General features: G+C 52.9%; 1 protein-coding gene across 12 annotated transcripts in view; it reads left to right on the top strand.

Annotated features, from left to right (window-relative positions):
- The window catches only part of MAPK8IP3 (mitogen-activated protein kinase 8 interacting protein 3), a 50,956-nt gene that overhangs the window by 19,888 nt on the left and 16,910 nt on the right, over positions 1-14,158 (top strand). For 5 of the 12 annotated variants that reach the window (XR_003046919.1, XR_003046920.1, XR_003046918.1 and 2 more), the window contains exons 1-7: positions 7-51; positions 362-453; positions 4,496-4,519; positions 7,254-7,398; positions 10,976-11,222; positions 11,974-12,076; positions 12,328-12,446. Coding sequence is in view for 3 of the 12 variants with exons in the window: in XM_025048268.1 (XP_024904036.1) it covers positions 10-51; positions 362-453; positions 4,496-4,519; positions 7,254-7,398; positions 10,976-11,222; positions 11,974-12,076; positions 12,328-12,446 (772 nt within the window). In the remaining 9 variants the exon portion in view is untranslated. Of the gene's footprint in view, positions 1-3; positions 52-361; positions 454-4,495; positions 4,520-7,253; positions 7,399-8,757; positions 8,880-10,975; positions 11,223-11,973; positions 12,077-12,327; positions 12,447-14,158 lie in introns of those variants that run through there. The other 7 variants (XR_003046921.1, XM_006913974.3, XR_003046923.1 and 4 more) reach the window with 7 other exon arrangements.

Below are 14,158 nucleotides of genomic sequence, written 5' to 3'. Positions count from 1 at the left end.
GAGTCAGAGATGAAGAAGGAATACAACGCTCTGCACCAGCGACACACAGAGGTAGGTTCCTGGCCTTGACAAGCATCAGCCCCTAACACACAGGCATCAGCCCCTAACACTCAGAGCAAAACCACAAGAAAGCAGCTGCAGCTGGACATGTGTGGATGTCGCTGACCTTGAGTTGCCTCCTCGGCCTTTTTTCCCTGGTGTTCCACTGTCAAATCTGAAAGCTGTCAGCCTCATGCTAGTCAGACTCCATTCTGTTGAGCTCTGTCATTATTTCTGCCAGAGCACATTGCAGGTTAGAGAGGGGAGGCAGAGAGGCCTCATCCAGCAGGCATTACTCATACAGAGGTGTCCTTCTCTACAGATGATACAGACCTACGTGGAGCACATCGAGAGGTCCAAGATGCAACAAGTTGGGGGGAACAGCCAGACCGAGAGCAGCCTGCCCGGGCGGAGGTAGGCGGGGGCCATAGTCTGCAGAGCTACTCCTGACTCAAGAAGAAGGGTGTCTGGTCAGAGTGTGTGGCTTGAGCAAGGATTTGTGCTGAGATTGCCCCAGGTGCCAGAGTAGGGTTGAGGGGACATGGGTGGACCTCTGCTGGCCCATGTGCAATTACAGAGTCCCAAGGGAAATTGCGTACAACTAATCATAATACTCACAGGTTCCATGTTTGTGAATTCACTCATGGAGCTTTGCAGATGTATGTAGAGTGATGAAATGTTTGAGTCACCCAACATGCACAATACCCTCTAAGGCTGAACAAGGCATTGCTGCCTATTTTTCTCAGCCTCATGTAGAGATGCCCACAGGATGGAGACAGGAGGGCGGGCAATGTTGTTCAAGGTGTTCAGACATTCAGTTGAACTTAAAGCCTAGCTCTGGCCCCTGTTCATGGGGCAGCCTCATCCGCACCTCATTTCCTCTTTTGTAAAATAAAGCAAATGGACTCTACCAGGATGAGTTAGGAATTACAATTCTAATCTATGTGAGATGTGTATCTTTTTATGTGTGTATTTCCCTGGGAGCAACAGTTTAGTGTTACGAATTTGGTGTTCGCAATGACTTTATAAAACAGAACCACCGCGAATCACGAGAACCAACTAACTGTTTGTGGGTGGGGAAGAGACCCAGGTCACCTTGGTGACCACCAGACAGAGATATTCCACCTGCATGGCAGGCAATACCAGTAGTTTCAGAGGCCTTGACTTATCTGAGCTCAGGAGCTCAGTGCTGGTATATTCAGGGAGAGGAGAGAAGCCTGCAGAAGCCAAGCCCCTTCATCTTCTGTACCCTTCAGTCAGATAAAACTGGACCATGATCCCCAAGGGAGCAGATTGTCACAGATCTCCAGGGTGTTGCCAGCTTGAGAAAGTTGGGCTGTGGGAGACCAGAATCGCTGACCTGGGCCAGGGAGGTTGGTATTGGTGTTCTAAGTCTCCATCAAGTAGGATAGGCCTAAAGTGGGAATCCCAGGCCCCACAGGTCACGCTGGGCCATTGGTCCATTTCTAGCTATGGCCCCTCATTTCTGCAGGCGAACTCCCATAGTCCCTAGTCAGGTCACATACGGGCCCTGATTGGCTGCAAAAATTTCCTCTGTCCTGCCTCCTTGGTAGATTATGTCTGCAAACAAGTATTGCTTCAAGCCCTTCCTCTGTGGTGTCTTCAGTTACTCTCTGGGTTACTGTGGGCAAAGCCGTTGTGTTTTCTGATGTGAATATGTAGTATGTATGCTAAGGCCTAGGAAGGGTGGTCGTCAAGGGGATGGCCAGCATGTTTGTAGACAGTCTCACAGCCCTTAGCGGGGAGTAGGGTCTACAACTGCTGTGAGCATTCTTGCCATAAATGCTCCTGCCCTAGAGAAAGGCGTAGAGGCTGTTCCCTAGCTGACCCCACAGCCCTGTGAGAATTAAGTGACGAGAATGGATCAAAGCCTTTGTTAAACTACAAAACTCTATAGGTATTATTTCTGGGTCAGGTATATCTGAAGGTAGGGAATACCAGTCTCCAAGCTACCATTTTATGGCTTCAGAAATTTTCTCGTGAGCATACTGTGAAATCCTCACTCCTGGTTCTCAGAAGTTGACTGGGAAATGTCTAAGAATTGCACTGGAATGCTAACCTAGAATCGGGGTCTTTGTGTTGTTTCGGGGGAAGTTGGGCAGGGTGGTCTGAGTTAGGGCATCTCCGATGGGCTCTGGGTGCTTGGCCGGTTCCCAAGCTGCGGCATTCTGTAACCTTCAGGTCATTTCCCCACCAGCTCCCTGCTAGACAGGAGCCCCTGAAGGTCCCACAGCAGAGGGCCTACAGAGGGGTACAGGTTTCCCAGGAGTCAGTGAGGTGTGACCGTGAGCATCCAGCATCCTAAGTCACAGTGGTCAGGACCCTGAGCCCCAGAGTCGCTACAGAAATAGATGTCCTCAGAACCTCAAGATGGCGAGGGCTCAGCCAAAGGTAGAAGTGCCCATGCTCCATAACTGGGGCCTGAGGGTCCTGGCTGTCGCCAGGGGCCAAGTCAGGCCTCCGACTTCTCCTCTGCATGGACGAGGTGCCATGATTGCAGGATGGGGTGTGCTTTCTGTGGAAGTCTCTGTGCGGTAGAGTCAGGATATGGTCTGGGCACCTGCTGTCAAGATGTGTCCTGCAGCGTCGTGGCTTAAGCAGAGTCTGGACCGACTGCAGCACCAGCCCCTCCAGTCTCCCTGCTGCTCAGAGTTAGGCTTTGGACCACATGGCAGGCAGGCCTGTGGGAAGTTAGTGTCCCCTCTCCCCAGAGAAGCCCCCAGCCCCATGGCAGGCACCACCCTTCTGGTCAGAACTCCTGGATTTGCATGGGGTGGCTGACAGGGTCCCTTAAGGCCCCTCGGTGGCTCTGGAAGGCTCTGTGTCAGAGCTTCTCCTTCCCAGGGAACCAGAACAGGCCAATTGTAAGAAGCCCCTCGACCCGTTTCATCAGGGACCCATCTGTGTATCTCTTCTGTCCATGCCAGCAAGTCCAAATCCTGCTGTCTGGCCATAGCCATTTGGGACTTCTGGGAGGGCAGGGCCTTTAGTGCCGTGTAGAGAGCAATGCCGTAGGGGTTAGTGCTTGGCAGGGTCTTTCTTCACGCCAAGTCTCGGCTTTGTGGAGCAGCAGCATTTGTAAAACACACCCACTGGCTGTTCAAGAGAGGTTAGGGCTCTGGTCCAGACTTTTGTGAACCTTACCTCCTGACCTGATCCTGTCAGAAGGGGATCCATGAGGCCAAGGTGTACACATTTTGTCACCATAGTCTCCAGACCCTAGGCATTCTATTAATAGACCTTCCCAAGCCAGAGTTGCCTCTATGTCAGAGAGATGCCTGCCACAGGAAGAAGGTGCCTGGGGCTGGCAGCCGCAATCCACTTGAGGTCCCTTAGCTGTAATGAGGCGTGTGTTCCTACGAAGTGATGGCAGGAGCAGCACTTGTTTGGGAAGCACGTCATAGGAAGCAGAGGGGAGGTGCTGTGTCTGGGTGCCCCGTTGTTTTGCCACCTGGCCGGAGGCGTTTAACTTCATCACTAGCCCATGGCCAGCTGCCCCATGGTTGCTGTAGCAGTCACAGGGCCTCCTGCCTTCCCTGCAGCCGCCTCCCCGTGGACACTCAGAGAGACGCTCAGGGGCCATCATGCATGTCTGACTCCGTCCCTGGGCCTGTTTCTGGGTAAATAGACATGGATAGCAGCCACTGCTTCACGTTTCCAGAGGGGACACCAGTGGACATAGACAAACCTTCTGTCACTGTGCTTGGGCACTGGCTTTTGTAGGGCTTATGGGGTTGGACTTTCCTTTGTGACCTGTGCTGCCGCATTGGTGGGTTAAGGGGAAGGCCCTGCCTACCTTCCTGGCCCACTTCTCTCTGAGATGTAGCCTCTCCTGCCACAATTCGGGATCCTTTGGGGACACATGTATGCCCGCCTGGGTTCTTCATTTAGACTCTCCGGCTTTCACCTTCAGGGCTCATCTTTAGTGCCGGGGACCCTCCGGGTGGCCCTGACCTGAGACAGGTGTTTTCCTTCACTCCTGGCTTGGTTTCCAGAATTGTGTGTCTTTAGAATAGAATTCAGTGTGCACTTGAAACACCTGGTTTGTGTGCTTGTGTCCATGAACGTGACTGTGGGTGGCTGTGCGCTCTGTCCCTGCATGCCTGAGTACACATGTGCCGAGCCATCTGGAGAAGACACTCACCCATCACCCCATGCCGAGTGCGTGTGTGACCTTACCTGCTGCACAGGTCTCGTCCAAGCTAAGAGGGTCATGTGTCTGTGTGTCTGTGTCTGTTGTGTGTAGACATCTGCATGTTTCGGCATGTCAGTGGAGTGTAGAGTGAGGCGCCTGCCTGTGTCATTGCACACTTACTCTCCACGCAAGCACATATGCAACCGGAGCTTCTTGTCACCTGTCTAATGCTGTCTTCTTGTCTTGCTCTCTGTGCTGTCACTGCTGCGTGCTGGCCCTGTGTCTGTCGCTGTCCTACAGTCCTCGCCAGTCGTGGAGGAAAAGGTAAAGGCCACACAGTGTTCGTGCTGTCGTGCCAGGCACTTAGGGGCCTTAGGGGTTGGGAGAGTTAGGGTGCCGGTAGTTCTTAACTACAAGCGCAGGCAGTTTCCGAATCAGCACAACACATTTCCTGCAGCGATGTTACAGATCACAGCCTCTTGACGGAGTGATTATAGAGCCACGACATTGAGGAGGAGATGGCAGGCTGGCCTGAAGTCCCTGAGACAGTCCCAGAGTAGGTTAGTGGTGCAGGGATCCCACTCAGCAAATGTCCACCCGTCCACAGCCTGGGCGGTGCATGTAAAGCCCAGGGCTGGCATTGCCTTGGTGGGTGGGGCGGGAACCCTGTGCTCTGGTGTCAGACAGCCTGCCTTGGTCATTTAGAGCCCTGGGCCCTGAGCCAGTGGTGTGACCATGACCCCACAGGCAGACAGCGTGAACCCCTTGGGCTACCGCCTCTGAAGTGGATCAGTCTTGGTATCTCCCAAGGGAGTTGCAGGAATGTAATGTGTGGACACAATGGCCAAGCTTCAGACAGGGCTCTGGGCCATCAGTCGATGCCCAATGAGTACTCACAGGGCTCAGAGAGCAGGCTCATTTGCGATTCTTTGGGGAGCAGCAAAGAGATGACCAGACGTGATTCCTGTTGAGGAAGAGTGGTCTGGCTGTCTCCAGGTGTGGTGTATGTCTGTGCATAGCTGTGGAAGCAGGTGATAGACAAGTGTCCCCTGTCCTTAGAGGCAGGACACCCACACCCTTCCCCTATCATCACCCTGTAGCATCTGGTGATAGCCAGGGTTGCACTTGCCTAGGGCCGAGGGGCCCATTGTACGTTTCATCCAAAGTCAGACCCGGCCAGGGGAGGAGCTACCCATACCAGCCTCTGATGCCCCAAGGAGGAAAAGTGGGCACAGGACAGGCTGGGAGCCTCTGAGAGAACAGATGGGAGTCGTGTCCTGGCCTGGCCCCCACCTCCAGGGATGTGCTGAGTGCATGGCAGCAGCTGCCTTCCCAGATGCCTTGGGCCTTGTGGGCTGTGTCAGAGCCCGAGTGAGCCGTGGGCCCCTGAGGTCTTGATAGATCTGCAGACTCAGAGCTTCCCAATTTGACATCTTTCTTAAGATCTGAGTTTCTTCAACTCCTAATTGACATGTCTGAAAAAGCATTCTCTGTCACAAGTAATGGGGGCTGGTGAGGCAGTTCCTGAGAGACCTAGGCCCTGAGCATGCCCCTCTGGCTGACCCCCACAGGCATTGGTAGCCCTAGCCCCTTGGGAGCATGCTGCTCCTCTGGTTATGTCCCTACCACAAACTAGCTCCTGTGACAGCACAGCCAGGTCCCAACAGATCCAGGGGACCCTCCTCTGCAGGAGGCAGCATTTTCCTGAACAGGACAGAGGAGCTGGTCCCAAAGGGGATAAAGCAGGACTCTGACTCATAGACTCCATGTTTCCTCCTGCACGGGGGCTCCAGCCAGAGAGACCCCTTCCAAGAGTTGGACTTCATGAGGCTGCCTACCTGGCCATAGTCAATTCAGGTCAGCGGAGGCTACTCTGCTCCCCTTCTTCATCACCTGCATCCATCAAGTACAGAAAGGAATCTTTCCATCTTCTCTATTCAGAACAGTCCAGCCTCTGGACTGGCTCTTTGGGACCCCTGAGGAAGCCCCGCTGCCGCTCCTCCCACTGCCGTGTCTGGGGATCGAGCTCTGAGTGTGAGAGACTCTACTTCTTGGCCTAAACAGCTCTGAGCAGTGTGGATGACAGTCTTTGGGGTGCAGTGTGTCTTCCCCAGAGCAGGATGGCAGCTGCCCTGGGCTTCACTGCCTGGTGCTTGACTTGAAGCCTCCGACAGAGAAAGGTCTCTGCCCATACCGGTACTAAGGCCCACGCAGTGTCTCCTCAGGGACGAGCCCACGGCAGGCGGTTTTGAGCTTCACTCTTACAAGTACAGACTACCTGACATTCCCAGTCTCCTAGTATAGCTTGGAAAGAATCCCTCTCTGGTGTCGGTGCTCCATGACAATTTGGAAGAAGGCAGAGAGCAAGAGAAAGGTGACCAGGGGACTGTAGAGAGGTGACACCCACAGAAGGGTAGGGTCCTCTTACTCTGTGCTGGTCTGTTCAAACATTTTTCAGTGAGAAGGTCTCATGAAAAAACAGTAAAGGAGTGGGTGCAGGGGCCTTGGGATATGCTGGGGACAAGGAACAGAACAGGGCCAGCAGAGGTTGATTCCTTATGCTTGGCTCTAAGACATGAACCTGGGCTCCACGTAGGAAGACAGTCATCGTAACAGTTGCCACTCTGAGGAACTAGTCAGTGCTGGCCATGATGTCGAAGGGCTCCTCACTAGCACTGCTGTGGAGTGTCTTAGCATACATACCTGTCTGTTAAAATCAAAACAACTGAAAATGATAAATCACAGCATAGCAGATGGGGAAGTATTATCCAGGATCCCAGTTCACAGTGCAGCAGATTCCCTCGAATGTGCAAACACCTTTGATTAAGGATTAGCTCTAGATCAGAGGGAATGGGAAGTCCCCTGTGTGTGACAGGCTGCCCAGAAGGTCACGCCCTCCCCACAGCTGACTTCTGTGTCCCCAAGCCAGGGGAGGGATGTCATGTAGAGCATCTCCATCTGCAGAATAGGCATCTGCATGTGCAGGAAGAGTGTTCAGTTCTCATTTCACGAGCCACTGTCTAACCATCCGCTTCCTGTCCCCTCCCTTACATTCCAGCAGGAAGGAGCGCCCCACCTCTCTGAATGTCTTCCCCCTGACCGACGGCATGGTACGTGCACAGATGGGGGGCAAACTCGTGCCTTCGGGGGACCACTGGCACCTGAGTGACCTCGGCCAGCTGCAGTTCAGCTCCAGCTACCAGGTTTTGTAGCCGTGCCATGGAGTGGGGGTCTTCTTCCTGTTGCCCCATGTCCATTCAGAAAGCCCATTCTTTTCATACAACCCTTTGCAGCTTCCCCTGGGTTACTGGGACCCCTCCCTCAGGTATGACAGCAATGGAGAAACCTAACCAGCTCAGGGCGATCGTGGCCTTCCATTGCTACCTACTAGTCTAGGCTAGACCTGTCTGCATCTATTAGGGCTGAGCTTAGTGACCGTCCTCCAAACACACCGCAAAGTATGAGCCTTGTGGCCAGACTGGACTTCAGCCCAGAATGCATTGTGCTCCTGGTGTCTGCAATCAGGAGAGTCAGAGACCAAGAGGCAGCTTCTCTTTTCTGGCTGTTCTCACTCACCTGTCCATGCTAACAGCTTCTGGTTCTCTGAGCTCGAGAAGGCGAAATCAAACTGAAATGGGGGTGCCCAGAAAAAGCCAAGGGCAGGAACTTTCCATGGCCTCTCACTCGTTCAGGGCCCTGGCCTCTTGCAGCCAGTTTTGTTCTGTGAGCTCAGCCTGTCTGGTGAAGGCAGGCTGTGGCAGGACAGGATATTGACCCCTCACCTTGTAAGGATGCCACCCTTAGGGGTGAAGGCGGCAAACCTGGAGCTGGTGGATTTCCCACAGAGGCCATTGGAAGATGCCTGCGGGAGGCAAAGTGCCTTGGTCTCTGGGCAGGGTTGGGCTGTGGATGTGGGGCTCAGACATCCTGGAAGCTTTCCTCCTGCTGTAGTGCCCTTGCTGACTGTCCTCTGCCTCTGAATGTCCAGCTTGCCTGCAAGAAGTGGCTGCAAGCTATCAGCTCTGTCAGAAAGTGACCCCACTCACTTCTGCTCTTGTTCCAGGGAGGGAGCATGTCTCTGTGACATTTGACCTCGGGCGTTCACTGCCAGTAATCGGCTATCCTGCCAGAGGGTGGGGCTAAGAAGAAGGGCAGAGGCCTGTGGGGCTGGACTCACTCTCACTAACACCCAAACTGGGCCTGCAGCTAGGGCCTCCCCAGAAGCTCTTAAAGAAGCCACATGAGCCTCAGAAAGGCTTAGGGGCCTCTGTCTCTCACTCGGGGCTCCTTCTGCCCATGTCTGAGCCAGCTTTTCTTCTCACAACAGCTGTTTTCTCTCCCACTAAGTTGTCTGACATAATCTTTTTCTTAATAAATCATAGTGTTTTATGTTTTAGTCCTTAGGTGTATTTCATTTGATTTTTACTTTTTTTTTAAACAATTACATTTAAGTTTGTTTAATTTCATGTTCTAGGTTTTAAGGTTTTTCTAATTTCTTAATTTTTTGTTTTTTGTTTTGTTTTGTTTTTTTGTTTGTTTGTTTTTATATACTGTATTTTCAGTGTTTTAACCAAACAGTTGTGGCTACTCATGGTGAGGAAAGACCGCTAAGAGTTTGGGTTCTTTGCATTTGGAGGTCACTGCTACACGTTGATGTTTAGGAGGTTGAGAGGTTTGCCTTTAGGTAAGTGGTGGCCAGGGGGAGTGTCCCATGGGTAAGTGGTGGCCCATAGGTAACAGAGCTAGGGGAGCCTGGGGGAGGCCTGGTTATGTTGCAGAACTCCCCACTGTGATTACATGGATCAAGGAGGCCCGTGGAAAATCCACAGACACGAGTTTGAGAGTCGCAGACAGACAGGCTGGGGAACGTGGCCAGTGAGGAAGGTGGTCCGGAAAACGTGTGGTTCTGTGAGGGGTCCTCCCACACGTCCCCTCCCCAGTCTTCCTGGAATTCCCATGCATCCGGTCTTCTGCACCCATATCTCCTCAGGTGCTAGCACAGGACCAGATGGCAGCAGAGGGTCCGCTCTCCATGGGACACTAGTGCCTGTGATGTGGAGTGACAGTACTTAGGGAGCCATCACAGCTTTCAGTGTATGTGGTGCTATGAAGAGGAAAGGATTTTTTCTTCTCAGTTTGGCCCTAGGCTGTGGAACCCAAACCCAAACAGAAATGTTCGGACAGAGGGGCTTCTAGGGAGTGAGGGACAGGCTCTTTTGCAGGGCTTCTCACCTCAGCACACCCATAGTCCAGGGCTTTGGGGCCACCTTATGCACTGTGGAATGTGGAGTGGTACCCCTAGCCTCCACCCGCTCCATGCCAAGAGTGCTCAAACCACCACCCGGCGGTGACCACAAATGTCTCCAAACATCATAGGCATCCCCCGGGGATACCGCCTCCCAGGTCGAGAGCCCTGCCTAGAGAAGGATGTGTAATTTTGAAATTCCTGGTAGAGAAGTCTCAGGAGCCTGTTAAACTAAGCCAGAAATAGCCATCCCAGAGAGAGGCAGTGTCTTGCCCTGGGCCTGGCCATGATCAGTAGGGTCAGGAAAAGGCAAATCTCAGAAGCCTCCCAACCAGCTCTGGCTCCTTGTCACCTAGAGGCCAGCCCTTCCAGGTTAACAGGTGGGTGTAAGTTGGTCCTGGTGTTCATCCAGCTCTATGTAGAGGGCCAGACAGCCCCCTCATCAGCCCCTTCTCTGTTAGAAAGTTCCCCCAGTGTGCGCTCTGAGGAAACCGTGTGACTTGGTACCACAAGGTGACTTGGGTAAACCCCATGAGCCACCTCTCACCGGCACCCCCACCAAAGGAGCCTCAGCCCCTCCTGAGGCCATGCTCCTTCTCAGCACCTTGGAAGGGGACAGAGCTCAGGGGAACTGCCTCCCACAGGCTGCTGGGAGGCTCCAGGGCACCTGCTTGGGGTGAGTCAGGCGTTATTGATATTAGTTTAATAGAGGAGTGGGGCCTGTTTTTATTGCAATTGTCTAATAGTTCCACTAGGAAAGACCGAAGTATGTGTTTGTTTCACGTCCTGTACTTATTCAAGTAAGTGTTCTCTCCATGAGATTCTTAATTGTCGATTGCACTTTTTAATAATCTAGTTTTTTTTCACTCCTGGAATGTTTCAGGGCTGTCCCATTCTGTGGAAGTGAAATTTCAATGTGTTTGTATTTGCGTACAGCAGACTTTGGTCCATTTGAGTTGTGGGGTTAAGTATTACGTGTCCACTGGTCTCTCTATTTGGGAGGCCATGACTGGCAGAACTGGGAAGATGCGCCCCTTCACAGCCTCTGACTGTGGCCAGGGCGGGAAGCAGGACACAGGAGCAGGTGGGACAGCTGCCCAGTGCTACACACGAGTGATAACTGGGTCAGAAGACCTCCACCCTGACCCTGTTAGAGCCCTCTGTCTACTTAGGGCTGCAACTTGTTTCTGACCACCCACTGGCTGCAAAGGGTTGCCTGCCATATCTATGTAGCTTCATGTCCATCACACATAGAATCATTGGGGAGCGCGCAAGCTGAAAGCCCCGATCTAAACTATTTAAATAATGTGGCAGCTGCCTCTGGAGAAGTAGAGGCAGCAGCTAGATAAGCCAAGTAACTGGAAAATAGGGGTCCTCCTGTCCCTTCCAGTCCGGGCAGTGTTTTATTGTGGCCAAGTGGCAAAGAAGCCAAGTGAAGAGGCTTCATACCTCTGTGTTCTGCGTGGCCTCACCTGGAGCTACAGGGGGCGGTGACTCGCACGATGAGCTTCCCCTCTTCCTATGTTTGGCCCTAGTGTCCACAAGATGAGATGTCTGAGTCGGGCCAGTCCTCAGCAGCTGCCACACCCAGCACCACAGGCACCAAGTCCAACACACCCACGTCCTCCGTGCCCTCGGCTGCAGTCACGCCCCTCAACGAGAGCCTACAGCCCCTGGGGGACTATGGCGCTGGCACCAAGAACAGCAAGCGGACTCGGGAGAAGCGGAACAGCCGCAACATGGAGGTCCAGGTCACACAGGAGATGCGCAACGTCAGCATAGGTACCTCGGCCACTGGCGCGCCCTGGGCTCATGAAGGGGGTGCACCCACCCGCCACCTACCACCTGCTCTCCCGCCTTCTTGGCCTTCTCGTCCAGAGAGATTTCTCTTCCTCCTACAGATTGTAGTTTTGGTACATGTATTTATTAGGCCACTCAAGCCACTGAAACACCACAGACTGTGTGGTTTAAACCACAGACGTTTATTTTTTCCAGTCCTGGAGCCCAGAAGTCAGACATCAAGGGTGTCGGCAGGGCTGGTTTCTCCTGAGGCCCCACTGGTGTGTAGATGCCATCTCCCCTCTGTGCGTTTGCATCATAATCCCTTTTTTATAGGGACACAGATGGGATCAGGGCCCACCCTAATGGCCTCATTTTATTATAATCATCTCTTTAAAGCCCTTGTCTCCAAATACAGTCACGTTCTGAGGTTCTGGGGGTTAGGGCTTCGACATATGAATGCGAGGGACACAACAGCTTCTTACAATAGAGCATCGTCATTCAGCAAACATAATCTAACTAGAGAAAAGAGAGGAGAAAAATCAGGACTTTTGGCCTGTTCAGATGGTCATGAGAAGGAGGCACAGTTCCAGGGGATGCCCCCGTCAGCCACCAGTATGGGAAGAGCCCTTTCCTGACAGTCTGCCCTGCAGTGGTCTGAGAAGGATCTCCAGACATGGGGCCAGGGGGCAGCCTAAGTAATGCAGAGAACTACCAGGCATCGCCCTGACCCCAGTCCCACTGTGTCCCCCAGGCATGGGCAGCAGTGATGAGTGGTCTGATGTTCAAGACATTATCGACTCCACTCCAGAACTGGATATGGGTCGGGAGCCCCGCCTGGACCGCACTGGCAACAGGTACATACTGGGCCCAGGGCCTAGGTCCTGGTGGGCGAGGCATTCACAGTGGGAGTTGGTACCTTTGGTGAGGGTGCCCTCACAGCCTCCACCAGTGGGAGAACATCCAGGGCACTGACCCACCCTCTCCTGTCACGCCCGCATAAGCAGTATTGGCATTGAGCACCCATGGGGGGGATCAGAGGGTCCCCACACAAGGCCTATTGATGCCGCCCACTCACCCTGCTCTTCCCTGCTACTTGTCTTCATAGCCCAACTCAGGGGATCGTCAACAAGGCTTTTGGCATCAACACTGACTCCCTGTACCACGAGCTATCGACTGCAGGGTCCGAGGTCATCGGGGACGTGGACGAAGGGGCTGACCTACTAGGTAAACACAACCTGACCTGTGATCCCAGGGCCCTGGGGCTGTTGCTGGTTTTGTTTGTAATGAAAGCAAAGTCTCTGTCTGCTGTGAACTAGGAACTTCTCTTTATATTTTTATTGAGATATGTTTTACACACCGTAGAATTCAGCCACTTACAGCGTATGCAGTTCAGTGGGTATGAGTGTGCTCAGAGTTGTGCCACTATCTAGTTTTAGAACATTTTCTCACCCAGAAAGAAACCCATGTGCATTAGCACTCAGCCCCAGCTCTGTCCAGCCTCTGCCCAGGCGGTCCACTTTCTAGGAGTGTGTTAGGAGGGGGCTGTGGCCAGCTCCTCCACTCTGCAAGGAAAATGCCCAGACAAGGGCATTCGCGCCCTCAGCACCTCAGGTGTCCACCAGCTCCCCGTGCCAGGGTCTGAGGTGGGCGCAGAGCCAGCCACCTGATATGGACTCACTCTTGGTTGCTCCTCCCATCCCTGGACGGCCATCAGATGTGTAGAAAGCCTGGTTTTTGCCAGGCGGCTACTGGTAGCCGAGGGCCTCCTGCATGGCTATCCAGTGCAGCAGGTGGGAAGTCAGAAGTGTCACCACAGGAGTCTCTCAGTGGGATTTAACCTCTTCCTGTCCCTAACCGTCTATCCCCCTGCCCCCGACCCCTGGGGACCCCTGCCCCCAACCATGTGTCTGGAGCCTGAGTCTTGAGAAACAGCCTTGTTCCAGAAGCCCTGCTGCAGGAAGAGCTCCAGGACCTCAGGGGCTGCAGCTCAGCTCTTCCTCCCCACTCAGAACCCCAGCAAGGTGAGCTTCAAGGACAGAGTGTGGCTGTTTCTCAGGGGAGCAGTGGTTCTGTTGGTCCCCTCCACACACACGATTCCACTTAAGTGGCTCACGGGGAAGGGGGCTTCTCTGTCCTCATTGCTCAGGTGGGAGCAGCATCTGGAACCAGGGCAGCTGCCTCAGCTGCACACGTGGCAAGTTGTAGCACAGGGTGATAAGGAGTCTTCCAGGTACTTCCAGAATCTTTGAGGGCTGCCTCTGACATCATGATCCATGTTTTGTCATCTGCTGCCCGAGTAGGCAGAGCCGTTGCTGTCTCAGATTAAAGTTTTTATTGCTAGTCTTTCTGTGGCTGTCACTCTACTGATTAACATTGATGTTCGCCATGCAGGGACTTGAGGGTGTTTTGGAGCCAGTCTGGGCCCCTCTGTTTGGACAGCGCTGCTCCCAATGGCTTGGTCAGCCCTCCAGCTACAGACATTGCCGGGCCTGGGCCCGCATGGAAGGTTCTGGCTGGCGTTTTTGATCTGGCAGATTGTCACTTTCTTTGCTTTGGGGCCACCTCTTGATTGGTCTCATAAGTTGATTGTCTTAATTGGGGTAGGGGGACCACCAGGGAGCATCATTGTCTGTGGTGTTCAGTACCTTGTGCCTGAGATGGAAGTTTTTTCAGCTAGTTTTTAAATTGTGGTAAAATACACATTAAATTTGCCCATTTTTAAGTGTACAGTTCAATATTGTAAAGTACATCCAGACTCAGTGGTAATAAACTGAAGTCTTTCTGTCTAAGATCAGGAACAATACGTCCACTTTTAGCAGTATATATTTTTAATGGAATTTTTCTCATAAGCATTGTAAAAAATGTATTTCAAAGTATATGGAAACTTAATATTCAGAAAATACCTAATTGGGGCAGTCACTTCTAATATTTTGACA

Source organism: Pteropus alecto, unplaced genomic scaffold, assembly GCF_000325575.1.
Source record: "Pteropus alecto unplaced genomic scaffold, ASM32557v1 scaffold44, whole genome shotgun sequence".
Classification (NCBI taxonomy): Eukaryota; Metazoa; Chordata; class Mammalia; order Chiroptera; family Pteropodidae; genus Pteropus; species Pteropus alecto.
Note: the sequence above shows the minus strand (reverse complement) of the source record. Positions and strands in the feature narration are given on the sequence as shown.